Source organism: Hemitrygon akajei, chromosome 29 (genome assembly GCF_048418815.1).
Source record: "Hemitrygon akajei chromosome 29, sHemAka1.3, whole genome shotgun sequence".
Classification (NCBI taxonomy): Eukaryota; Metazoa; Chordata; class Chondrichthyes; order Myliobatiformes; family Dasyatidae; genus Hemitrygon; species Hemitrygon akajei.
Window position 1 is genome coordinate 7,904,436 of NC_133152.1, and position 27,214 is coordinate 7,931,649.

General features: G+C 39.9%; 1 protein-coding gene across 3 annotated transcripts in view; it reads right to left on the reverse strand.

The window, feature by feature from the left end:
* Positions 1–3,181: 3,181 nt before the first annotated feature.
* mtor (mechanistic target of rapamycin kinase) overlaps positions 3,182–27,214 on the reverse strand; it is a 319,886-nt gene continuing 295,853 nt past the window's right edge. For all 3 annotated transcript variants that reach the window (XM_073031667.1, XM_073031668.1, XM_073031666.1), the window contains 10 exons: positions 25,823–25,945; positions 23,623–23,705; positions 22,384–22,456; positions 16,992–17,066; positions 15,661–15,796; positions 11,140–11,205; positions 10,350–10,430; positions 9,165–9,245; positions 5,638–5,743; positions 3,182–3,628 (listed from right to left, as the gene is read on the reverse strand). In XM_073031667.1, coding sequence (XP_072887768.1) covers positions 3,613–3,628; positions 5,638–5,743; positions 9,165–9,245; positions 10,350–10,430; positions 11,140–11,205; positions 15,661–15,796; positions 16,992–17,066; positions 22,384–22,456; positions 23,623–23,705; positions 25,823–25,945 — 840 coding nt within the window. In that variant the 3' untranslated portion in view covers positions 3,182–3,612. The remainder of the gene's footprint in view (positions 3,629–5,637; positions 5,744–9,164; positions 9,246–10,349; positions 10,431–11,139; positions 11,206–15,660; positions 15,797–16,991; positions 17,067–22,383; positions 22,457–23,622; positions 23,706–25,822; positions 25,946–27,214) is intronic.

Here is a 27,214-nt window from a genome sequence, read left to right on the forward strand (position 1 = left end):
AAAGCGATATTTCAAGCAAACAAACCAGTGATCAAACAGGTCACGTTGATGAAAACCCAGCCTGAGGGTGCAATTGCTGCACTGCAGGGCTGCCTTGAAAATACGAATTGGAGAATGTTCATGGAGACTGCTACCTATGGAAAACATTGAGGAATATGCGGATTGTGTGACCAGCTACATAGACAAGTGTATTGATGATGTTACCATCACGAAACACATGGCTTACTGCAGAGGTCTGTGGCCAAGCTGAGGGATCGTGATGCTGCCTTTAGATCGGGAGATGCGAACGCTCTCTGGGAAGCAAGAACTGTGCTTTCCTGCTCCATCAAGAAGGCGCAATGGGAGAATTCTCAGAGAAATTACAGTCACTTCTGTGATAACAGAGACATGAAGTGCATATGGCAGGCAACTCAGAGGATTACAGACTCCAAGTCTACCCTGCACGTCAGTGACCAGGATGTGTCACTCCCTGAGAGGGTGAATGTCTTCTACACCAGTTTGGTGCACAGAACAAGGTGCTGGTGAGCACCCCTCCCTACAGTGGAGCAGACATTCGGTCTGGCTGAAGCTAAGGTGAGGAAGACCCCGGCCAGAGTAAACACATGCAAAGCTGCAAGGCCTGATAAAATACCAGTTTTGGTTCTGAAAGACTGTGCTGCCCAGCTGACGGAGGTGCTGATGGATATATTTATAATCTCCCTGGAACAATCCAAAGTCCCCTCAGCTTTTAAAGCAGCAACCATCATTCCAGTGCCAAAGAAGGCAACAGTAACCTGCCCAAAATAACTATCGCCCAGTGGAATTAACATCAACCATTATGAAACACTGTCTGAGTGGCTGGTCATGGAGCACATCAAAGCCTTTCTCCCAGCTACACTGGACCCTTTCCAGTTTGCTTTCTGCTCAAATCGATCCATTGATGATGCGATAGCCTCAGTCCTCCACTCTGTCCTGTCCTACCCGGAAAATATGGTCTAATACGTCAGACTGCTGTTTATAGACTTCATTTCGGCATTCAACACCATCATACCCCAGAAACTGGTGGGGAAACTGTCCTCACTGGGTCTCAACACCTCCCTCTGCAACTGGGCGGACTTCCGAATAGTAAGGCCACATTCAACCTGTGTGGGCAGCAATGTCTCTTGTCACATTACGCTGAGCACTGGCGCTCTCCGAGACTGTGTCCTCAGCTCATTGTTGTTGACGCTGCTGACAATGACTGTGTCTCACGATCCAGCTCAAACCATGTCATCAAGTTTGCGGATGACACAACAGTGGCTGGCCTTCTCAAGAACGATTACAAGACGAAGTACAAGAGGAAATGGAGTGGCTGGTGGATTAGAGTGAGACAAACAACCTAAACCTGAATGTGCTGAAGACAAAGGAAATCTCTGTGGACTTCAGGAAGGTGCACAGAAACCATTTCCCTCTGCGAATACATGACTCTTCCGTAGAGGGAGCTGAGTGCACCACGTTCCTGGGAGTTCACACCACAGATTGCCTGGTCTCTTAATATCACCTCCCTGAACTAGCAGGCACAGCAGCTCCCCTATTTCCTAAGATTGAGTCAAACAAGGCCCCCATCCTCCATCTTAACTGTGTTTTACAGGAGCACCACAGATGCTGTCTGAACTGGTCTGTCGGTGCAGCATTTAAAAAAAATCCTATCCTAATAATCCTGTTAAAATATTTTATTGTCTGTTTAAGTTCATGGGGTTAAAGTGAACAAATGCAATAACAATGACTACTTGATCCCTATTCATTTTAAAAAATTATTTCCAAAATTTATAGCCTCACCAGTTTTCACCTCTTTATCACTTCCTAAATTCAGGAATTATACTGATTGCAGGGGATACTAAACAGCAGAAATGATAAACTGTGGGACTGGTTCAGAATGGTAAAATACGCGGAAGTGTAATTAATGGATTTTAAAAAGAGAGATGTTTGATGCCCGTATATTGGGAGGAATGATATAAAAGTACAACAATCAATAAATAACACAATGGAAAAATCTTTTGCAGAACAGAGGGCCCATGGTGGTTTTGTACACAAATTATTAAGAGTTGTAAGGCAAGAAGTTGGGATGTATAGAGAAGTTTGTAGGCGAAGCCTTAGCAAGGAGATCATATTGGATCATTATAAAGCACTGGTTATGACTCACTTGGAGAATTTTGGGCTACCAAAGGAAAAGTTCCTAATGTCAGCGGTGAGCAGGGCAGCGACGACTTTTCCTCTACGCTAGTTTCAAACCATAATGAACTTGACATTCTGAGAGAAGTGAGCTCGAGTGAAGTGGTGTGATGATTTTGTCACCTCTGTCCCCACTGTTGCCAGTCCCACCATAAATCTCATGTACCCAGGTATAATCCTGCGATCACTTAGCTCCTGACCAAAATAATCCAGTGCTTAATTGAAAAGAGGCAATGCTGTTGGTAGCACTACAATTACTCCTGCTGCTGCTCTTCTTCATCTAGACACAGCTTGTGAAGGCACTGTGAAGGTTCTGCTACTCACCTATTCTCCCACATGCACCAGCCTGCCCAAACTGTAGCAGCTGGATTGCAGCTCACATATGTTACCAGAGTCCTGAATCTCCTCATGTATGAAGCAGAGACAGCGGCATGGAACGGGTTGGCCAGTTAACACATTTCTTAGCTTTATATTCGATGTAATTTTAAGACAAAAGGAAAGCTTCGAAGAGGCGCTCAAAGTCTCCTTGCAGAAGTGCAATATTCCAAAGTCTCCTTGCAGAAGTGCAATATTCCAAAGTCTCCTTGCAGAAGTGCAATATTCCCAAGTCTCCTTGCAGAAGTGCAACATTCCAAAGTCTCCTTGCAGAAGTGCAATATTCCCACTCTGCTTTTCCACAGAACATTACTGTGTGTAGGACTGAAGTATTCACATGTGAACAAGTTTTTAAGTAATTCATTTTATGTGAAGCACTCTGAGAGACTTCAGTAGGTTAAGACATTATATGAACTTGAGCACTGCAACTTTGAATTTTAATTCCAATATAACTGTCCAATTTAGCCACTTGGATACAAAGTTAAAATTATTTTTTCAAATTCAGGCTTTAAAACTTTATGATATAATGGAAGATAAGAGGACATGAAGATCTGACAATTATTTTTGGAAGATGTCTTGAATGTTTTTGTAAAAAAAAGGTATTTGCATCCATCACTTTCGGTTAATTACTTTATTGACATTTTCTGAATGGTTTATGAACAGAATTACTGGCCAGTAATAATATGTATTCCACAGTAATTACAATATTTATTATTCTATCAGGGTGCTCAGCTAAATTTGACCGAATTAGTATTTAAAAATAACCTTGCTTATGTCTAACAGTGATTTTCAAAATGTCAGTACTTGGGACTGTACAGGTCACGTTGCTCTCAAAACCTCCAGCTTGCTCTGGTAAATCTCCCATCTGCGCAGGCTCCTGGTTGCAGAGCCCTGTCCACTTGGGCTGCAGTCTGCTGTGTTACTCTGTGCGTTGTATCATTTGTGTTATATCCAGCAAGGTTTCAAACCTTAATAAATAAACATGGCTTATTTGGCATGAATCACATTCAACTTTTATGAGGCCATCTGGCATGTATTGAAATTGCTTCACCAAAAGGGGCACCTAAAGGGAAAACATAATATAATTATCAATATAATACAATATAATCATCAATTCGCATTCTAAATGCTCCTCTTTGCTTAAAGCTGTACAGCTAATTTTTAATACTTGTTTGAAACAGTCAAGCGATACATGACCATATCTACAGTTACAGTGTCAAGAAGCTCCACAACAGAGGGCTGGTTACACTCATGAACAGTGGAGGATGTCAGAAATAACACTTCCAACTCTTAGCACTTTCAAAGCTTGTGAATCAATGTTCTCAATGGTTTCTATTAGCTCAAGTTACACCGTCACACTTCAAAGATTTGAAGGCAATAAAAGTCACCTTTCCAAACACTGGAAACAGAGTACTAAGTTTTCTTGACAGGACAAGCAAACACTATTGTCTGAAAGTCTATATTCAGGTAAATATTTATCTTCTGAAATTGGGGTCAGGGTCTAATCCATCCAAGCCCTAGCTCATAATGTACGATAATTGAAGCAAAATGAAGTTGAAGCATCCTGCCTTCCAATACGAAGTATCACCATTTGATCACAATCCTGCATCCTCCTTCTCAAAATCATGCTACTGCATTTTTGTTAACTGCCTTTTACTGTTCACTTATGCCTGGAGCATCTCAGTAAGTTAATATCTGACAAATTTTCTTCAAGAGAAAATCCATGTGGGGGGGGGGGGGGGAGGTGTGTGTGTGTGTGTGTGTGTGTGTGTGTGTGTGTGTGTGTGTGTATCTGTAAAGACTGTGTAATATTGACAGTAGAAAAGAATTTTATTATTACACAGTCTTTGAACAACAAAAATTACAGCATAGATTTTCTCAATGTTCTGTGCCACATTATTTGCCATTAAATTGCAACTACAGGCTGATATCTGTGTCACTTCATTCTTACTCATTCTGGATGAATAGCGGTTCTTATTTTCCGATCAGTGAGGTTTGGTTACTGTCCCTCCAACCAGTAAAGAATAGAATTCCTCAGCTGGAGTTATTTTCTCTAAAACCCCTCATTACTTTGGTCACCCCTATAAAATTCTCTTTAAACCATTTCGACTCTAAAAAGAACAAACCAATCCTGTTTCTCTCTTCTTGCTACTTCAACACCAGCATAATTCTTGTCTCTCTTTCAAGGGCCTTTCTTAAACAGTGGAACAACATTAGTTATCCTCTGATCCCTCACCTGTCACTAAGGATGATTTAAGTATCTCGGCTAGGGATCCTGCAATTTCTGCACTTGCCTTCCACAGGGTACGAGGGAACACCTTTTCAGGCCCTGAGGACTTACACGCCCCAATTTGCCTCAAGACAGCAAATAGCTCCTTCGCTGTAATCTGTATAGGGGTCTGTGACTTCACTGCTGTTTTGCCTCACTTCCATAGACTGTGTCTGTCTCCCAGGTAAATACAGATGCAAAAAATCCATCTCTTTTGGCTCCATGCATAGATTACCATCCTGATCTTCCAGAGGACCAATTTTGTCCCTTGCAATTCTTTTGCTCTGAACATATCTGTAGAATCCCTTAGGATTCTCCTTCACATTGTCTGTTGCCTTTTAGCCCTCCTGTATTTTTTCTTAAGTGTTCTTTCACATTTCTTATTCTCAAGTACCTCATTTGTTCCTACCTGCCTATACCTACTATGCACCTCCTTCTTTTCCCTTAACCATGGCCTCAATAACTCTTGAAAACATTCTCTACTGGAATGCTGAATCATGAGATGCAGTGTCAGTCAGTATATCCAAACAAGAACTGCAGCCCAAACCTAACCATGCACTACAATGAAAACCATCTCCATAAGTCAGTATGCTGAGCATAGCTGTGGGATGGATTTCTAGTCTGCACAGTCCAGCTTTGTCCAATAGGCCCATCTGTGTTTTAATGCTATAAAAATGTCTTGGTGCTTTCTATCCCACCCATGTTTAAAGAAGCACTGTCTATAGCTCATTTGAATGAGTAAAACTTTCTTAGAGGGGAATAAAATCTTCCATCTTGTTATTAAATGATGTCATGGCACTTACCATCCAATATAGCACTGACAGAGGTTCTCATGGGATGTTGCCTGTTTAATTAGCAGCTCCACCTGAGTGGGTACATCCAAAGTTTCATCGTGGGCAAAATCACGACCTGAAATATACGTCAAACACATTAACCTGAATCAAATAGCTCCTTCAGTCTAAGGTCAGACTTTGTCTTGATGACTTGAATGGTGAAATACTTTGTTCTTTGACTCTTGTGACTATTTTTTGTCTGTTACCTTCCTTTTATGTTCTTTATTCTTTGCCGATGCGAGCATTTTCCCTTTACATACTGTATATTCACCAGTGTTCTACATTACAAAGCTTGCAAGCCAGTCATGGCACTGATGGACCCAAACACAACCCTCTGTGGCCAGAATGTACACCGATGTCGGAATGGGGCTACGTACATGGATGAAGCATGGTCAGAAGTAGGTGTGATGTTGTGAGACGTGGGTGGAGGAAGAATCATTTTGATTAACCTCTTCTACACACTCTCCAAAGTCTTCACGTTTTTTTCTAATGTGCGACACCCTGAACCAAACCAATATTCCAGTTCTGGCTGAACAAGCTGTTCTTCATCACCTCCTTCCTCTTGTGGTCAAAGCTTTCATTTATAAACTCCACAATATTACTTTGTGGGATTTATCCAGATAACCTCTGCCCCCTGGTTAATGTTGCCTTTTCTCATTCTTGTTACCACTTGCACCACTTTATATTCCTCAGCACTATATTTTACCTTCCATTTATTTCAACTCCCTGAAAGTCTGTTCCAGTTCTCACAGTTCATTTCCAAGTTTTGGATCATATGCAAATTTGAGATTTGTACACTATACACTCAAAACCAAATTAATGCATATTAAGGAAAACAATGGGCTTTTCACTGACCAATGTACACCCTTCACCAAAAAAATACTTTTGACTACGACAAATATACGCATTCACAAATACATAAACACACACCACACATATATGTGTACAATAGGTTTATTGATAATTACAGAATGTCTCTCTGGTGTTCCTGTCCCTTCATGTCTCCCTTCTTTTCTCAACCATGATTCCCTTCTCCCTGTCCCCTTCCCTCTCTCAGTCCGCAATAGATTCATATCAGAATCAGGTTAATTGGGCCATTGGTTAAACGGGGAAGCCACTATTTGGGACAACTCTTAAAATCCTAATCGAGAAAATAGGCGGGATTCTCTTTGTTTATTTGGGACACCATGCTGCTTAATTGGGACAGGAGGCTGTTGCTGAAGTTTTTAAACTTTATTACAACTGCATGCATACTTGGCTGTTAAACAGTACGCCACGCTAAGAGCAAGGTGTTAAACAGCGCCTGTTGCATGTGCTTGTGTTCAAAAAGCAGTGATTTTTGTCACTGATAGGTGCTGAGATATAAGCAGCAAGACAATTCAGAACTCTTTTGCCCACTCACTTTAAACCCATGTCCTTCTATACCTTGCCATTTTAAGTCTATTTAATGTCTTTTAGATGTAGTACCACCTCCTCTGGCAGTGCATCCCAGATATCACGCTGTCTAAAGAAGAACACTGCTCAGATCCCTTTTAAAACTCCAGCATCCTAAAAGCATGCCCCCTTTTTTTTTGATACATTTATTAGCTCATTTACTCAGGAAATGAGTCTTTGGACCATCTTTGGACTACCTTAACTGTGCCCATGGTCTGTTTTTTTTAAATCAATTATGGTATTGTCTGCACTGTTGTAACTATATGTTAACTATAACTATATGTAACAATGTGGTTTTGTGTAGGTCTTGTAGCTTTAATTTTGGTTTGTGGGGTGGTACAGTTGGTCTCCTGACTTGGTGTGTCTGGGTAGTCTTGTTTTGTCTAGTGGATTTGAAGCTCCTTTCCGGGGTATGCGCTAAGATGGTAGCGCGATATTAATACGCAGCAGCCTCTCCAGACTCTGGATTTGGGGATTACCAAACGTTATGTGGATTTTCTGGTGTAGTCTGCTTTATCGTGTACTTTTGTGATATCATTCTGGAGGAACGTTGTCTCATTTTTTAACTGCATTGCATTTGTGGTTTCTAAATGACAATAAACTGAATCTTGTATCTTGAAAAAGAGTAATAAGATTTTTACTATCAACCCTGTTTACACCTCTCACAATCATATATACTTCTGACAGGTCACCTCTCAGCCTCCATCACTCCAGGGAGACGAACCTAACCAGTATAATCTATCCAATCTCTTCTCAGACTCCAACCTAGGCAACATCCTGGTGAATTTACTCCGCACTCTCTTCAATGCAGCCATATCCTTCATTTAAGGACTCTTCATCTTGTTAGTTCATGCTTTCACTATTTACTTATAGTTGTATTTCAACAGTTTTCTATGTTCTTGCTCTTTCATTGATCCTGTTTACAGTTACTGAGTATGAGTGCTGATTTGCTGAGTATGCCCTCGGGAAAAAGAATCTCAGGGTTGCATATGGTATGTACTCTGATAATGAATTTTACATTGCACTTTATATATCTGTACATTCCTGGTCCTATTTTCCATAGCTGAGTAATTCTGCTTCTCTTTATCACTATTAATTTCTTGTGGCCATATCACATGACTTCAGAACATTTCCTTTGTTTCAATTACAGTTGCAGAAGTACACTTTCTAACTTATGAAAAACAGCGAAAGAAATCTGCTATATTATACACATTTCTAAACACTTATGTGCCTACATTTGCATATACCACACACACACATACACAAAATCCATAAATTCATAAAACAGTAGAATTTCAATGAATTTCCATCCGAATGCAGGCTACTTGACTAAAACTGTGTGGACTCCATCACACAAAGGCTATTTTGATGTCTATGACACATACATCTTTCCTCAGATGTAATTAACTGGCCAGGCTCGCTTTTCAGTGCTTCATCACTGATAGATGATGAACGTCTCTGAAGTGTAAAATAATTTACAACTAGACAGTTTAAAGCTCACTGACATTGAAGGAACTCCTTTGTGATAACAACCCTGTATTTATTTTCTTCGAAATGCATTATGTCTAATGTGTCTACTTTGCCAGTCTGACACCAGCTTGGCTCAGTGCCAGGATTGTTGTTTTGAATCATAATGTTGTCAATTTAAGTTTCATTTCTGAGTAAATGATCTCATCATTTACAGAGTCCTGTGCTGTTGGAAAATAAATCTTTTGGTTGAGATGTTAAATCAAGCACTACCTGTTGATTCATTACTAAAAAATAGTTCAGTAATTCAGTACAGCAAGGTCATTCCTATTTGTATGACTTTGCTGTGCAGTAAGCAAATATTACTTACAGCAGAAACCAACAATGAAAGCATTTCAAAAATAATTGATGAAGCTGACTAAGTAACTGTCAGACTCTTATATGAAAACAAGTTATTCACCTTTTAAGGGATAACTTCATAGAAATGTTCCAGGTGTGGTAACCACGGAATAAGTTACCAGAAACAAACTTAAAAAAATACATTAAATTACCTATCAGATGGAAAACTATCGTGAAATATCAGTGACAAAGCTTACCTGTAAGTTTGTCTCTAACTCTGTTAATGATTTGAATTGCCTTTTTGTTCAGGGCCTCAGGCTGCACCAAACCATCTCCAACTAAAAAATAAATAGCAATTATAAAAAGATGACAAACAGAAAAAGTGGCCTCAATGTAACTGTGGCCCAAGTATATATGGCTGATAATGGTTTCTCTTTTCTTATGACATGGAAGAAGGCCATTTTGGTTCATTGAACCTTTGGCAGCCGATTTCCCCAGTAATTTTAGTTGAAACCACTTCTTCCCACATTCCAAACAATTCTCACTCTCACCTATACCAGGGGAATTTCCAGTAGCTAATTAGCCTAGCAAACTGCATGTCATTGGGATGTGGGAGAAAAGTACAAGACCAAGAGAGTAAGTCCCAAGTACTATCAGCATGGGAGGCATAGTTAACTTGATATAATTACCGAATTGTACAGACCAGTGTATATGTTGGAAAGCAAAATAAATCTGCTTCTTTGAAAGCTCATCCACTGCCGATTATTGAGCTTTGAAAGGACTTTAATTCTATTTTTAAATTCTGTAAAACATCCAGTAGGTGATTTTTTTTATTCATTTAAAAATTGCCCAAGCTGGTACGTTTCAAATAACATAGTACCCCTGAGCCTCTTCACTTTCATACTAAGGACTCTCCATCAAAGTCTGTGACCTGAAACGCTGCTGAATTTGCTCAGTGCTCGGAGTGGTTCCTCACACAGAATGCTGGAGGGACTCAGCAGGCCCAAAACATTGATTGTACTTTTCGTCATAGAAGCTGCCTGGCCTGCTGAGTCCAGCACTTTGTGTGTGTTGCTCAGATTTCTAGCATCTGCAGACTTTCTCTTGTTGGAGTAGTTCCTGCTTCTCTTTTGGATTTTCAGCTTCTGCAAGTGCACAACTTCACACTTCCTTGTTTTAAAATACATTTGCCACTTATCCGTCCACCTGACCAGGTTGTCAACATCTCCCTGCAGGTTAAAACATTCCTCCTCTCTGTTAACCACACTGCAAATTTTTGCAGCATCTACAAATTTCTTTACTACAACCTATACATTTGAGTGATCTGTTACAAAAAAGTCATGTGAGTCAATTGATTGGAATTACTGAAAGAGCTCATGCTGGAAATGGGAAGTTGAGCACCATTAGAAATAAAACAGATTTATAATTTTAAGGTAACTTACTAAAAGAATGTATGGATTCAGGCACAGTAGTCCCTGTTTTTTTATGTGTTGTTTCTCCAAGTTCTACCCCATCCAGCAATTCTGAAACACAAAATGTAACAAAATTATCAGTAAGGGAGCAGTCCAGGTATGTGGTGAAAACTTGAAATAAAAATTAAGCTTAATAACACAATTTGTTACCATTTTAAGTAAAGACTTTTTAATATATCAGAATCAGGAAACCATGACTGATCTGAATCTAATGGCAAATACATAGCCTAACCACATCACAGTACAGGCTATCCCCAGGTTACAATTGCCTGACTTATGGTCACCCAAATAAATGAGCTCCCATAATATTATTAACTTCAAATGTCCAATTTAGACATCCATTTGTTCCTACAAAGAGCAGACTCTAGCTTTCTCCCTCTCTCCACTTTCAGTAATTGTCCTTTATCAGTCTCACGTGCTTTTAATCCATTCATTACCAGGTATAGTTCACATGGAGTGATTTTGTGTATTTTCCAACTTATGCACCTCTATAAATACAGAGCCTGTTCATTACCCGGGGAGAGCCTGTAAACGATCATAGATAAATATCAACCGTCCCGATGATCATTGCTATTCTGTGACCTTCACCCATTGAAAGTCAATACATTTCGAGATGGGAAAGCAAAAGGAATTACTTTTCTATCCTCTCACACATATCCTATTCATGTCCTCTCACCAATACCCCAAATCTCCAATTATCTTAACCAAATTGCCTGAATGAACAACAGTGAACCAACTATCAGCAGTCTGAGGTACTCACCCCCTGTCTGACTGGTTGAGTAGGAATCTGTTCTCGTCCTGGAACGTTTGTTACCTTTAACGTTTGCTGAAGAATGGACAGAAAATATTACAGTTAGCCACTGCACAATAATTAAGTCAGAACTAATTCGTGGATTCTTTACTTTTGTTTTAAAAATTCAAATGCCATTTCTTATTTCAGGTGCTTTGCAAACTGAATTTGTTAAATGTCTTTAGAGCACATTCTGGCTAGATGCAAAATAATTTCTTTCTCCATTATTAAATTAACATGTTTATTTTCTGCTGTGCATGGAGATTTCTGAATTTATTTCAAGTAGCAGCAAAGTTGCCTTAAGTAGGTTGCGAAATTTTGGGTTAAGGAAGGATAAATAGCAATACATAATGCTCTGTATGTGGTGCTTAGCCAGGAAGATAGTCGATTTCCCTATTTCTGTCTAGACACACAAAATATTATTTGAATTAGAATGATTCTGTCATAAAAAAACAAAAAATTGGGGGGGGGGGGGGGTGGACAAGTATATGACACTTCCTGTCTGTCATAGGTATATGTCAACTACTGTCAATAATTCTTGTGCACCTTTATGACTATGCCAGGATTTAACCATATATAACCATATAACAATTACAGCACGGAAACAGGCCATCCCGGCCCTTCTAGTCCGTGCCGAACGCTTACTCTCACCTAGTTCCACCTACCTGCACTCAGCCCATAACCCTCCATTCCTTTCCTGTACATATACCTATCTAATTTTTTTTTAAATGACAAAATCGAACCTGCCTCTACCACTTCTACTGGAAGCTCGTTCCATATAGCTACCACTCTCTGAGTAAAAAAGTTCCCCCTCGTGTTACCCCTAAACTTTTGCCCCTTAACTCTCAACTCATGTCCTCTTGTTTGAATCTCCCCTACTCTCAATGGAAAAAGCCTATCCACATCAACTCTACCTATCCCCCTCATAATTTTAATACCTCTATCAAGTCCCCCCCCTCAACCTTCTATGCTCCAAAGAATAAAGACCTAACTTGTTCAACCTTTCTCTGTAACTTGGGTGCTGAAACCCAGGTAACATTCTAGTAAATCTCCTCTGTACACTCTCTATTTTGTTGACATCTTTCCTATAATTCAGTGACCAGGACTGTACACAATACTCCAAATTTGGCCTCACAAGTGCCTTGTACAATTTTAACATTACATCCCAACTCCTATACTCAATGCTCTGATTTATAAAGGCCAACATACCAAAAGTTTTCTTCACCACATGAGATTCCACCTTCAGGGAACTATGCACCATTATTCCTAGATCACTCTGTTCTACTGCATTCTTCAATGCCCTACCATTTACCATGTATGTCCTATTTTGATTAGTCCAACCAAAATGTAGCACCTCACACTTATCAGCATTAAACTCCATCTGCCATCTTTCAGCCCACTCTTCTAACTGGCCTAAATCTCTTTGCAAGCTTTGAAAACCTACTTCATTATCCACAATGCCACCTATCTTAGTATTATCTGCATACTTACTAATCCAATTTACCACCCCATCATCCAAATAAATAATGTATATGACAAACAACATTGGACCCAGTACAGATCCCTGAGGCACACCCCTAGTCACCGGCCTCCAAACTGACAAACAGTTATCCCCTACTACTCTCTGGCATCTCCCATCCAGCCACTGTTGAATCCATTTTACTACTTCAATATTAATACCTAACGATTGAACCTTCCTAACTAACCTTCTGTGCGGAACCTTGTCAAAGGCCTTATTGAAGTCCATATAGACAACATCCACTGCTTTACCCTCGTCAACTTTCCTCGTAACCTCTTCAAAAAATTCAGTAAGATATGTCAAACATGACCTTCCACGCACAAATCCATGTTGACTGTTCCTAATCAGACCTTGCCCATCCAGATAATTATATATACCATCTCTAAGAATACTTTCCATTAATTTACCCACCACTGATGTCAAACTTACAGGCCGATAATTGCTAGGTTTACTCTTACAACTCTTTTTAAACAATGGAACCACATGAGCAATACGCCAATCCTCCGGCACCATCTCCATTTCTAATGACATTTGAAATATTTCCGTTAGAGCCCCTGCTATTTCAACACTAACTTCCCTCAAGGTCCTAGGGAATATTCTGTCAGGCACCGGAGACTTATCCATTTTTATATTCTTTAACAGCGCCAGCTTTTAAAATAATCTTCTTTAAAATCTTTCATCTTTAATATGCACTCTCCAGCGCTGTGGTTATAGCTGGCTGTCACTAGTTGTGCTGCAGTACTCAAGCCCTGCAGTTCTCAGCTCCCTTGTTCTGATGGTAAACTCCAAACTTCTAAAATACTGACAATTCCAGGACAACTTCACAAAGTGTTGAACCTGTTTTCTGAAGCTCGAAAACAGGGAGTAAGATTTTGCAATTGATCAGTAGACTATGACTCAGCAACTTCTGGAACACACAAAAACACGGTTAAATGTGAAGTCTAGAAGATGCTGTCAGTGATTTTGTGTTTCCCCCAAAAGAAGCAGGTGTCTTGTACCCTCTGCTGGGTGACTGTAAGAAATCAGTGAAATGACTCAATCAATTTTCATCTTTTTTTAAGTGGGAGAGAATTATTGATTTGTTTTATGACATGCAATTTTAATGGCATTCTAAATTATAACTAAAGAACAATCTAATTAAAAGAACAAATTTTAGTCAACTGTAATTTCCTTTTTACATAGATAAGCAAATAAACATTTGTAAAATTGTTTTTAAATATGCTTATGAGATAACTTCTTCAGTAAAACTCTGATAATCTTCTATCTGGTTGTTTGGAAATTCCAGTCATTTGGTACCTGACTCTCAGGGCCTCTGGTTCCCACAGACTTTAATTTTAAAAGGTTTATTGTAGAATTTGTTATACTGCTGTGTAACATCTTAAAGAAGTGTTTTAAAATTGTGCTGTATTATTAACAGGGAATAACATTCAATAGTCCAGAAATCTGCCAGTCCAGCAGTACCCAAGTTCAAAAGGTGCTGGATTATCTGAGTTTTACTGCATGTTAATTTCAGATGTATATCCCAAACTTTATAGGTACTCAGTAAAATGAGCAAAATATTGGTTGAAAATTCAGCTTTTTATTTTTTTATATATCCTTCATTTCAAAAACAGACTATTCATGATAAAAAAAATACACAAAGGAGAAAAACGGTCCAAAAAAAACCCTGTACATCCTTGGTTGGTACATTTAGTGTAAACTTTAAAGTAAAGAAAAACAAAACAAATGCAGCGCTATTGCCTCCTTCGATTGTTCGGGGGCTTCACATACCCAACTCTGCCCCTCTATATGCAGAAGATCGTTTCCTACAGAGCCTTTACATTGGCCTCACTGAGTTTCAAAGTGCCCCTCGACCTGTACTCCTGCAACCTGGACTGAAATAACCTGTACGATTTCTTTATGGGGATCTCACTATGCTGGAAGACCAGCAAGTTTTGGGCAGACGAAATGCAGTCTTTCACTGAGTTGATGACATTCCAGCAGCACTTAATGCCTGTCTCGGTGTTCGTCCCTGGGAACAGCCCATATATCAGAGCGTTCTCTGTTATGCAGCTGCTGTGGATGAACTGGGACACGGAGGGGCAGAGCATAGTAAAGATGGCGCTAAACGGCGACTCTTTTGCTTGCATCTTCGGAAACAGCTCTATTTCTATATTTGATGTCTCTTTTTTCCTTTTCAGGTTCTTCTGAAGACTTACTCTGACTTTCAGTTCTTTGCAGGAATGGGACCCACTCTCAGGGCCTAATGACTGGCCACTTTTTGATATCCCAAGGACACGGCCTGGAAGACAATCAGGGTGCCAGACTTTCATGGCTCTGGAGACGTGCTGGCTCTAGGCCGATGTTCCGTGTTCTCCCGCGACCAGAACATCGGGAGCAGCGGGTTAGCTGCTGTGTATTGTGTGTCCAGAGATCTGTGCCTTTCCAGGGCCGCCTCTCTGGGCGTAGAGCTTGGAAAAAAACGACGCAGCAGACTTTTAACATCATGTATCATTGAGTTGTTTGTTATGTCTCCCTTTTCACTATGAAACACCCCTTTTTCACTTGTTAGGGGGAGAGACAGAGAGCGAATTACTGGGTGAACAAGTAGTCACTGCAAGTCTGTGTCTATACTGATGCTTGCTGCATGCTTAGTGGGGGGTGCTGATGCTTCTTTTGCTGGTGAGGGTGGGGGGGTTCGTTGCCTTGCTGTTGCTTGTGCGTGGGAGGGGAAGCTTTGGGGTTCTAATGTTAACTGTTATTCATTCTTTGTCCACTCCTCTGTTTCCATGGATGTTTGCGAAGAAAAAGAATGTCATTATGTATATTGTATACATTTCTCTGTCGTTAAATGTACCTATTGAAACACTCTTTGAAGACCCTGAAGTGAAAACTATTCAATTTAAAGGCTTCATTTTGAGAGACTGAGGGAAGGCACACATAACAGTTCCTATAATCAGACAATTATGTAGCAAAAATTACTGAATACTTACTGTCCATGAGCCTCCAGTTTAACAAAGGGTCATATACAAAGGCTTCAAGCACTGCCATAACACTGTCCCTGTGCTCCCGAAGCACTTCCATCACTGTGTGACATGTAATTCGATAGTTCCCATCCAATCCTGTTACCTGAGTAAAAGCAACAAGGAGATTAATTAGAAGGAACAGGGAACAATGGTCCATGGTGTTAACATCTTCAATGATTTATCCTTGATGCAATCACTGGTACACATGCCAGTGGTTCTATTTCATTAGGAATTTGAAGAGATATGGTGTGTCACCTAAGACTCTTGCAAATTTCTACAGATGTACAGTTCAGCTCTGCATGCCCAATAATCCTGAATAGAAACACAGAAAACCTTCAACACAATACAGGCCCTTCAGCCCACAATGCTGTGCTGAACACGTACTTACTTTAGAAATTACCAAGGGTTACCCATAGCCCTCTATTTTTCTAAGCTCCATGTACCTATCCAGGAACCTCTTAAAAGACCCTTTCGTATCCGCCTCCACCACCATCACCGGCAGCCCACTCCACACACTCACCACTCTCTGAGAAAAAAAACTTACCCTGACATCTCCTCTGTACCTACTTTATAATATATTCTTCTCATATTCCTATCACCATGTTACCAGATTCAACCACTCACCTACAAAATACTAGCAACTGACACTGTTCAATTAATCTCCCAACCTGCACACCTTTGAGGTGTGGAAAGAAACCCCAACAGTCACAGGCTGTGTGAACTCCACACACACAGCACCGGAGCTCAGCTTGAATGTTCATCACTTGAGCTGGCAGGCAGCAGCAGGAATAGCAAACCCTGACAGCAGATTTTCACTTTTCAAGATGCCACATTTGCATTGAAATAATATTTGTTTCAGATTGGCTCATGGATAAATGTTGTTAGCAAGATTGAGAAGCTTTTCCTCGTTTTGGTGAAAGTGATTAGGTACAGTATGTCCACTTTGGAAGAGCAGGTGTTCTATTCAACGTTTTGTCTGAAAGGGGACAGGACTTTTCTAATACATAATGGGAAAATAAAAAGTATGACTATATTTTAGTACATCCACTTCCTATAACTCACAACTGAATCAATTGCCAAAATAGAATATCAGAAATCCAGAAATCTAGTCTCTGACCTCAGTGAATACTGTTTGATTGCTTCCTCTTAGAAGCCATGTAACAGTGAAAGTTGGACTGGACTGCTGTGTTCCAGATGGCAAGAAATGGCAAGGGACATCAGCTGACAAATACATGAAACAACTTAGTATGATAGGTTGCATTATAATGTAAGAGCCAAAAATAAATGCTGGGCCATACCTCCATGGCATTGGTTAACATCCTGGTCAATCTGAATGGAATCTTCTCCGGGAATTTCTCTCTGGTCATTGCAACCTGCAGAAAAATGGACACTGAAACAATGCACTGGAGTGAAATCTGGCAAGACCAGTCCTTCTCCCTGTTAAAGTACAGTACTTCCCCTTATTTCATACTGAGATGACAACTAACCCATCCAAAACATCGACATATGCTTCTTGACAAGTGTAGTCTCTTCTTTTAATCCAAAGCTGTGACAAAATGCCTGATCTCATGATTCAGTTTCTATACCCACATTCATTACATTGTGAGTGCAATTTGCATTATCACAGACAGCTCAACGGTGTGTGTCCCTGTCCCATTTCCTTCACCTTTAAGGGAAATGCTGAATGAGACAATTGCACTCTATTCTCATAAGAACATGCAGTGATTTTATATCAGCATACAAGACTAAAGAAATCAATGTTTATACTACTCATGGGGTTCTCACTAAACTCAATACATGGTTAACGCATCGACAAGAAGGGAGGCCTGTGTGAGGTGAGGCACCACTTCACCTGCGAGTCAACTGGGGTGATATACTGTATCCGGTGCTCCCGATGTGACCATTTATACATTGGGGAGACCCGCTGCAGACTGAGAGACCGTTTCGCCGAACACCGGCGCTCAGTCCTCCAGCAGTGGCGGGATCTCCCTGTGGCCACACACTTCAATTCCACAGACCATTCCCACTCTGATATGTCTGTCCATGGCCTCCTCTACCGTCAAGATGAGGCCACATGCAGGTCGATGGAGCAATACCTTATCTCCCGCCTAGGTAGCCTCCTACCTGCCGGCATCAACATTCAACTCACAGACCTCCGTTGATACCCCTGCCCCCACCCTTACCCCATCCCTATCTATAATTTTAGTCTGGTTCTCTTTCTCTCTCTTTTTCCCCCTCACTATAATCTCGCCCCAGCCCTATCCTTCTTTCTCTTTTATTTCCCATAATTCTCCACCTTCCCTCCAGCCTATCACTTCCCAGCTCTCTACTTCATCCCTTCCCCCACTTCTTATCCCCCCTCGACCATCCAATGTTACTTCACTCCTGATGAAGGGTTTCAGCCCGAAATGTCATCACTAGCTCCTTCCATAGATGCTGTCTGGCCTGCTGAGTTCTGCCAGCATTTTGTGTTTTTATTTATTTCCAGCATCAGCAGAGTCACTCGTGTTGCCTGTCTACATATGATAGTTTGTAACAATCAGGACAGAATTTTGAGTACAGAAATTGTTAAGCCTTTAACAATTCATAACATTGATCATAACATTGTTAGTTCGATGTTTTTTGGGACAGTATATCAGTAAAAACCAAAGTCATTAGATTGAATTTCAGAACAGCAAAGTTTGTGCAGATGCGGCAAAGGCTTCAGAAGGTAAACTGGAAGGAATTGCTTGATGTTGAGTGAGTTGAGGAACAATGGGGTCGATTTAAAGACGTAATACACGCAGTGCAGGAAATGTTCATACCCAAGGTTGGGAGAAGCAATAACAACAATAGCTCAACTACATAGATGAATAAAGATAAACATAAAAATTCTGAAGAAAAGACAATAAAACAAGGAATATAGAAAAATAGTAATACTGTTAACCATAAGGCAAATGAAAATGTGAGAGATATAGTCAAGGGGAAAATTCAGATTGAGAAGGATATTGCTGGTAATGTTAAGATTGACCCTAAGTGACTTCTCCAATACTTTAGTAGTAAAAGAAAAGTCAAAGAAGAAGCTAAGTGTATTAGGAATAATAATGGGAAGTTAAATTATGCAGAGAAGGACACAGCAGATACTCTTATCTTATAATTTGCTTAAGTATCCACCCAAGATGTTAGCAATATGCCAGTAAGTGCTGAGAAAAATAAGGTCGTTTAAAGTGATTTAGAGATCTTAGAAAGTGATTTCCTACTTAAACTGCAAAGGCTGGAAGTTAATAAATCTCCAGGGCCAGATAATATGTATGCAAGGGTACTTAAAAGAGGTCTGTGATTATATACACAAAGCCCTAATATGTATTTTTCAAAAGTCATCGAAGACTGGTGAAATCCCTAAGGACTGGAAATAGGCTAACGTCCCAGTAAGATGGGTCACCACACTGACCCTGGTAACTATATAGACTAGTAAGCTTAATGGCATTGCAGGCAAGATAATGGAAACAATAATAAAGAATGAGATGAAAAGGCAGCTTATAAGAACAGATAAGGTAGTAAGCCAGTATGGGTTCAAAAAGGGGAAATCATGTTTTATTAATATGCTGGAGTTCTTTGAAGAGGCAACTAAAATTTAAGATAACAATACAGCAGTTGATATCACTTATTTGGACTTTCAGAAGGCTTCTGACAAGGTACCCCACAAGAGGTTAATAATCAAATTACAGGAGCTAGGGATTCAGGGTAAGGTGTGCGAATGGGTGCAGAATTTGCTCGAAAACAACGAGTTATGGTGAGAGGATCATTTTCACACTGAAGATGTTAAAAGCAGGGTTCCGCAGATATCAGTTTGGGGGCCACTGCTGATTTTACTTTACATTAGCACATAACAAATAAACTAGTAAAGTTTGCTGATGCCACAGAATTAGGAAAACTGGCTGATAACACTCAGGCAGCAAAATCAATACAGTTAGATCTAATCAGAATCCAGATGTGAGCAGATAAATGGCAGATGAAAGTTAATGTAAGTAAATGTAAAGTATTACACATAGGAAGAAGAAATATTAGATATAAATACACAATGGCGGGGGTCTTGAGTTAGAAAGTGCACAGTGTGAGAAAGATTTGGGCATCCTGGTAGACTCATCACTATCAACATCTAGGCCAGCCTTTTATCAACCGCTTTGCCCTGGAGGAACCTTGAAATAATTTTCAGGTCTCAGGAAACTCCTGCATAAAAAATATTATATCTACAGCTCATGATACATTAGCGTGATCAGCAAATTGTAGATGTAATAATGTGAAAATAATTGTCAGTGCTCTTTTGAGTAGAGAATGAACTTGTAGCCAAACTTTCTTTAAAACAGGCAGCTAAGCTTAATTTACCATTCTTGAAATTAATCTCTTTCCTGTTCATAAATTTTAAAAACTCATGAGGAGAATATCATAAATTTCTGTTAAATAAATAGCTTAAGCCAAAATGGGATTTAACTTTCTAAAGGAAGGCTCAGTAGATTTAATTTAAAGGTTGTAAATTGACTTTGGAAGTTGGGAAAGGTAATTCGGAAGGGAGTGGACTGAATCAAATAAACATGGTCTTACTGCAAATAAATCAAATAAACATGTGGGCGTTGCCAGCAAAGCCATCATTTGTTGCCCAACCTATTTGCCCTTGGGTAGCTGGTGATGAGCTGCTTTCTTGAACCACCACAGTCCCTGAGGTGTAGGTACACCCACAGTGCTGTTAGGGAGGAATTCCATGACTTTGACCCAGTGACAATGAAGGGATGGCGATATGTTTCCAAGTCAGGATGGTGAGTGACTTGGAGGGGGATTTCCAAGTGGTGGTGCTCCCAGATATCTGCTGTTCTCGTCCTTCTAGATGGTAGTGGTCATGGGTCTGGAAGGTGCTACCTTAGGAACTTCAGTGTGTTGTTGCAGTGCATCTTGTAGGTAGTACACACTGCTGCAACTGTGTGTCAATGGTGGAGGGATTGGATACTTGTGGGAGGGGTACCAATCAAGTGTTTGCCATGTACTGGATGGTGTCAAGCTTCTTGAGTGTTGATGGAGCTGCACTTATCCAGGCGAGTGGCGAGTATTCCATAACTCACCTGACCTGAGCCCTGTAGACGGTGGACAGGCTTTGGGGAGTCAGGAGGTGAGTTACACACTGCAGGATTCCTAGCCTTTGACTTGCTCTGGGAGTCATGGTGATTATATGGCTAGACCAGTTCAGTTTCCTGTCAATGGTAATCCCCAGGGTGTTGATAGTAGGGGATTCAGTGATGGTGATGCCACTGAATGTCTCTTGTTGGAGATGGCCATTGCCTGGCACTCGTGTGACTTGGATGTTACTTGCCACTTGTCAGCCCAAGCCCGGATATTGTCCAGGTTCTGTTGCACTTGGGTATGAACTTCTTCACCATCTGAGGAGTCACGAATGGTGAAGAACATTGTGTAGTCATCTGCAAACATCCCCACTTATGACCTTATGATGGAAGGAAGGTAATTAATAAAGCAGCTGAAGATGGTTGGTCCTAGGACACTGCCCTAAGGAACACCTGCAGTGATGTCCTGAGAATGAGATGATTGACCGCCAACCACGACAACCATCTTCCTTTGTGTCAGGTATGATTCCCCCTAATTCCTGTTGACACCATTTTAGCTAGGGCACCTTGATGCCATACTTAGTTAAATGCTGCCTTGATGTCAAGAGCTATTAAGTCTCACCTCACCTCTGGTATTTAACTCTTTGATCTATGTTTGGACCAAGAATGTGATGAGGTCAGGAGCTGAGTGGCCTTGACGGAACCCAAATTGGGCATCCGTAAGCAGGTTATTGACGAGTAGATGCTGCATGTTAGCACTGTTGATGACCCCTTCCATTACTTTGCTGATGATAAAGAGTAGACTGTAAGGGGGGTAACTGGCTGGGTTGGACTTGTCCTGTTTCTTGCATACAGGACACACCATACCTTGGCAATTTTCCGCATTGCCGGGTAGATGCTGGTATTAGCTTTACTGGATCAGCTTGGCTAGTAGCGCGGCCAAGAATGTTGGGCTAGATAATGTGCTCAGTGGAGTTCAAGTCAAGAGACGTTCTCCTTAAGCTGTATAACGCACTTGTAAGGCCACATCTTGAATACTGTGTACAATTTTGGTCACCATATTGTATGAGGGATGTGAAGGTACTTGAGAGAGTCCAGAGAAGGGCAACTAGACTCATTCCAGATCTGCAGGGTATGAGCTATGAAGAAAGATTGAATAAATTAAATCTCTTTAGCCTAAGTAGAGGTAGAATGAGAGGAGACATGATAGAAGTGTTCAAAATCAAAAGTGGATGCCAGCTGCTGCTTCACAATGAATCCATCATCAAGGATGCAGAGCCACAGATGGATACCGGTTAAGGGGAGATTTCAGACAAACTTCAGGAAGCATTTCTTTACACAGCGAGTTGTGGACTCATGGAACAAACTACCTAATCTTGTGGTTGAGAATAGTACCTCGGAGAATTTCAAATCTAAACTTGATAGCTATTGCAAGATACTATGTGAATTGGAATTTGGCAAGCCTTGATTGGTCAAATGGCCTGTTCTTGTCAAAAAATTTCTAAGGTTCTAACATGATGTTCTTGAAGATACAAAACTGGAACTTGACACTCCTTCATCATGGGAGTTTTGCAAATGATTCGTAGTTCAACTATCTTACCTCAAAACAATCTCCAAAGTCAATGTGTAAGATTTTTCCACTAAGCCTATCCAGCATCAGGTTTGATGGATGTCTGTTTAAAAAAAAGTACAAAGTAAAGATGTTATCAGATTTCCTGGGAAAATAAAGATGGTTTCATATAGATGGCAGGAGATTTCATCAGAAGATTTTGTATTCAATAAGGATTTAAAAAGAGAATTGGTATACAAGATCCATCAATGAATATTCAACTGACTTACTATTAAAGTTTAAAAGTCAATCAACCATATATGAATATCCATGAATGCAGCCAAATGAAAAGGTACTACTCTGGGGCCAAGGTACAAAACACAATACCAACAATCATGCACAGTATGTGCTGTACACATAGCACATTTAAGATGGCAGTAAAATACAGTCTCAAAATACTCCAAGTCCCTGAGCCCATGAATGTTGCAGCAGTCTGCAGGCAATGACAATATGGCTTGTCTTCTGCTGAGCAACACTAACTCCAGCTTGGATGCTGCATCATACCACCTCCGGTGGTTGGAGCACCTGACTCCTCCTGGGCGGCTGTAAACAAGTGACACAGCAGTTTGAGGCCGATTCCTCGCAACAATCGATGCCACAGAGCTCCCTTGCTGTTTGCCAATAAATCAGAAAATCTGATTTGCAGCATTCCATGTTAACAATGTCCAACAGCATCTTGCAATCACAATAAAAGTGACTAAGATGATCACTCGCTGCCAGACTGCACACCGAGTCTTCCGATGCCTCTTAGATGCAAGCAGCAGACAACGCGCACCTTCAGTTACTTCAGTTTTTCCGCCAATGAACAACTCACTGATTGGGCAGACATGCAGTACTTTAAGTTCTTAATGTCCAGCAGGGTATTGCAATTGTAAAAGATACGTTTGAAAAAGACAATCACACTTTTGGTTAGCCCCTCAGAAGCTGCTGTATCCATTTATTATACTATTTATTAGTCATATACCCATTTCACAAAAATCTGTCAATTTTGCTGGGATGCCAACCATGAAGTCAGCAGTTCTTTATTAACTCTCTAACAAATATCTGCATTAGCTGCGTGATCAGGCAAACTTAGCCAGAAGGTGGTGTAATCAGAAGAACATGGAAAACATTTCATGTTTGATAAAAATAGCAAAAATAATCTCCCCGCTTTGTACTCCGAGGGCACCTGCAAAGACTATTGGACTATATAGCAGACACGAAGACACTAGGATTATGTGAATCTCTTACCGGTCTCCAAGCCCTAGGATGTAGCCCACCATTGACATTACAGCTAATGAGCGTGTGTAATTGGTTCTTCGGTCAAACCACACCTGCAGAGTGCCAGAACATAAAACAAGGAGTGAAACTCCTCAAAAGCAACAGAATGTATCTTACCACAAAGATTTTGGAGCAGCAAAGCATATCTGAAGAGCAATAAATATTAAAGAACCTTGTACTTGGCTTTTAAATCATGAGCTGATTCTCCATAAAGGATTATAAACAGCAAGCTGAAACCAAAGTCCACTTTATCTTTACCATGCATAATTAATAATCTGCTGCAAGGTTACAACCTATCTCCAATATCTGCCGCAAATTATCTGCACGTTTGATAAAAAAATTTGCGATCAAGAAAATTCTGAAGACATGTAACAGACCAGACAGCAACTAAAACAGAGGATACAGCATTCTGTGCACTACGAATATCATAGGATTTTATCAGAAGTAAGTGAAGAACAAATGGACTGTTTTATTTAGACAGATAATTTGTTATGTTTCATTAATACTTAGAGTTTGTTTTAAGATACAATTGTGTCCCATGCGGCAATGTTCCATAAAATTATAAAACAAACCACAGGTGAAGTTATAAGCATATTAAGCTTTGCCTAACAAGAATGGATATGGAAAATCAGCACTTTCATTTCTGGCATTCATGCATTTCTAGTGATGAAATTATTCTAAAACTCTGTAAAAGTTCATGTATTACTTCAATAATGTTGAATCTGCCCATCTTTTGTGATATTGCCAAATCTAAAATTATGCTACTAAATTTCATTGAAAAAGAGTTACCTACAAATCAAGATGCTTAGAGAACTTCTAAAGAGGTGAATTGCATTATTTAAGCAAGATTATTTATATTTAAAAATGAAAGTCATATTCAGTTACTAGCACAGGTTTTATGGAATCCAACACCAAGATCGAAATAATGAAGCTTACTCTTCACCTCCTGAGAAATATATATTGCACTTAAGGGAGACAGCGGGCTACAAGTCAAGCAGCTGACACTTTGAAGTGGCCCAACATCATCCCTCCTTAAAGTCCTGTGCATTTCATGTGCTGCAGCTATTACTTTAGGTTTTAAATGTTAATTTTAATTTCACTGCAAATAACTTTACAGGACTATTCTTTGTTGAAAACAGAGATGCTGCTGCATTTATTGTCTCTTGAATTTTGCATGTATTAGGCTTTACTGAAGATATTGAGTAAAAGAAGTCTATGAATAATCTTAAATGCTAGTATGAGGGGGTAGTTCTCTGGTAGGGCGGACTTTGACTTTTAAAGTTCAAAGTCAAAGTACATTTGTATACTTTATACAACCTTAAGATTTGTCTCCTTATAGACAGCCACAAAACAAAGAAAACACAATATGAAAAATCAAAACAAAAGACCCCCAAACACCCAAAGTGCAGAGGGAAAAAACAAATTGCTGAACAATAAAAGTGAGCAAATAGCATTAAGAACAGAAGTTCATTGAAGTGAGTTTACAGCTAGGCAGATTTCAGTTGCAGGTCACAGCCTCGGATCAGTACAGGGACAAGTAAACCACCAAGACTGGATAATCTATGAGGGTAAATAAGAATTAATAAGTTTGAAAGAGTACAGAAAATTTACACGGATGTTGTCAGGACTTGAGGACCTGAGTTAAAGAGAAAGGTTGAATAGGTCAAGTCTTTATTCCTTGGAACTCCTATTGGATTGTAGGAAAAAGAGGGGAGATTTGGTAATAATATACAAAATTTCCAGGGTTATAGATAGGGTTAATGCAAGCAGGTTTTTTTCCCACTGAGGTTGAGTGAAAATGGAATTAGAGACCATAGGATAAGGGTGAAAGATGAGGTATTTTTGCAGAACCTAAGGGGGTACTTCTTCACTCAGAGGGTGGTACAAGTGGAAGTAGCGAATGTGGTGAATGCAGGCTCGAATGTAACGTTTAAGAGAAGCTTGCATAAGTACGTGGATAGGAAAAGAATGGAAGACTCAGGTGTGGGTCAATGAAACTAGGCAGAATAACCGGTCGGCATGGACTTGTTGAGCCAAAAGGACTGTTTCTGTGCATTTGTGCTCTATGATTCCACCTGTGCATTTTAATATTTTTGCTTTTTATTAACTGTGCTTACAGGCACTCAATACTGAATCAATTTATTAAGCAACAAATTGAACAAAGCATCACCTCAGAACTAGGGCTCTTTAACCACAGTAACTTGGCCAGATCATCTCCCGCTGTATTGTTCACTGCGTGTTCAAACACTTCAACTTTCTGCATCAGGGTAAGGTGATCGTAGTCTGGAGCCATCTGTTAAAAACAAACAAAATATTCAATAATGTCAGTAAGGACTTATTTGTCCTGCTTAAAAATGGGTGGAAAGGAAGGGGGGAACTGAAGAGCACAGGGAAGATATGGCACAAGAATAAAAAACAGCTACAGCATATTTACAAAAGGCAATTTCTCTCTACTACAAGCTTATGAATTAGATTCATTTAATGCACTTTGAAATAGACTAATCTCTCATCAGGTGGTGTAGGACTGGCTGCTATGATTGATACTGACAAAAATATTCTTGGAATAGATTAAAACAGAGGCCAATGTTGACAAATTCATGGAAAATCACTAGCTCGTTCCTTTACACTTCGTACAAACCTAGAGTTTGTTTATTAACACACTAATTTTGCTTCACACTACCTCTCCTTGTCATTTAGTATCACCAATCTTATCAGAAATGTTTGCCTTTGTCCTTTCCTCATCTCCTCGACCTTCTCTGTATCCCAAAAGTGAACCTCTCCCCCCCACCAACTTTTTACAGTGCTGATTAAAAGTTATCATCCTGAATTGACAACTCTGTTTCTCTCTGCAATTCCTGAATCACCGGCTACTTCTAATTTTTGTCATGATTTCAGATTACTGGCAGCTACTACATTTCACTGCTGAGACTTACATGGCAAAAGAACTTTGTGGATACTGAACAGAACACAGGATTTGGACATCTATTATCTTTTAAATACAGCAAAACACAACTTTTAAAATTTTGTAGTATGTTGAGAGCTGTGATATGTTGGTGCAATCCATCATATGACGCTCAATGGAAAAACATTGAGGAGCGGGTACTTCCCATCCCCATACAAGCAATTTTGGCTGATAACAACCTGCAAAGGTACATAAATACTATTGATAACCCATGGGTGAAATTGACTCCTAAAATATGGAAAACTACTATAAAAGAGTATAATCTAGGAGATATTGCAATTCTTAAATGGTGTGCATATGACTCGGATTTTACACCAAATAAATTGGATACTAGATTTAAGGACTGGACAGCTAAAGGAATAACAGTTCTTTGCAACATAATGAAAGAAGAAACACTTTCAGTTTTGAAATGCTTAAAGAGAAACACTTATTAGAAAAACAAGATTTTTATCGGTATTTACAGATGTGACAATGTTAATAAGACGCTTAAAAATGTAACCGAGGCAAGTACATGCTTGATAGAGCTATTTAGAAAAGCATATAATTCAGATAATGGTAGTAGAATCATTTCAAGCATGTATAAGGGGTTGTCAAATCTTA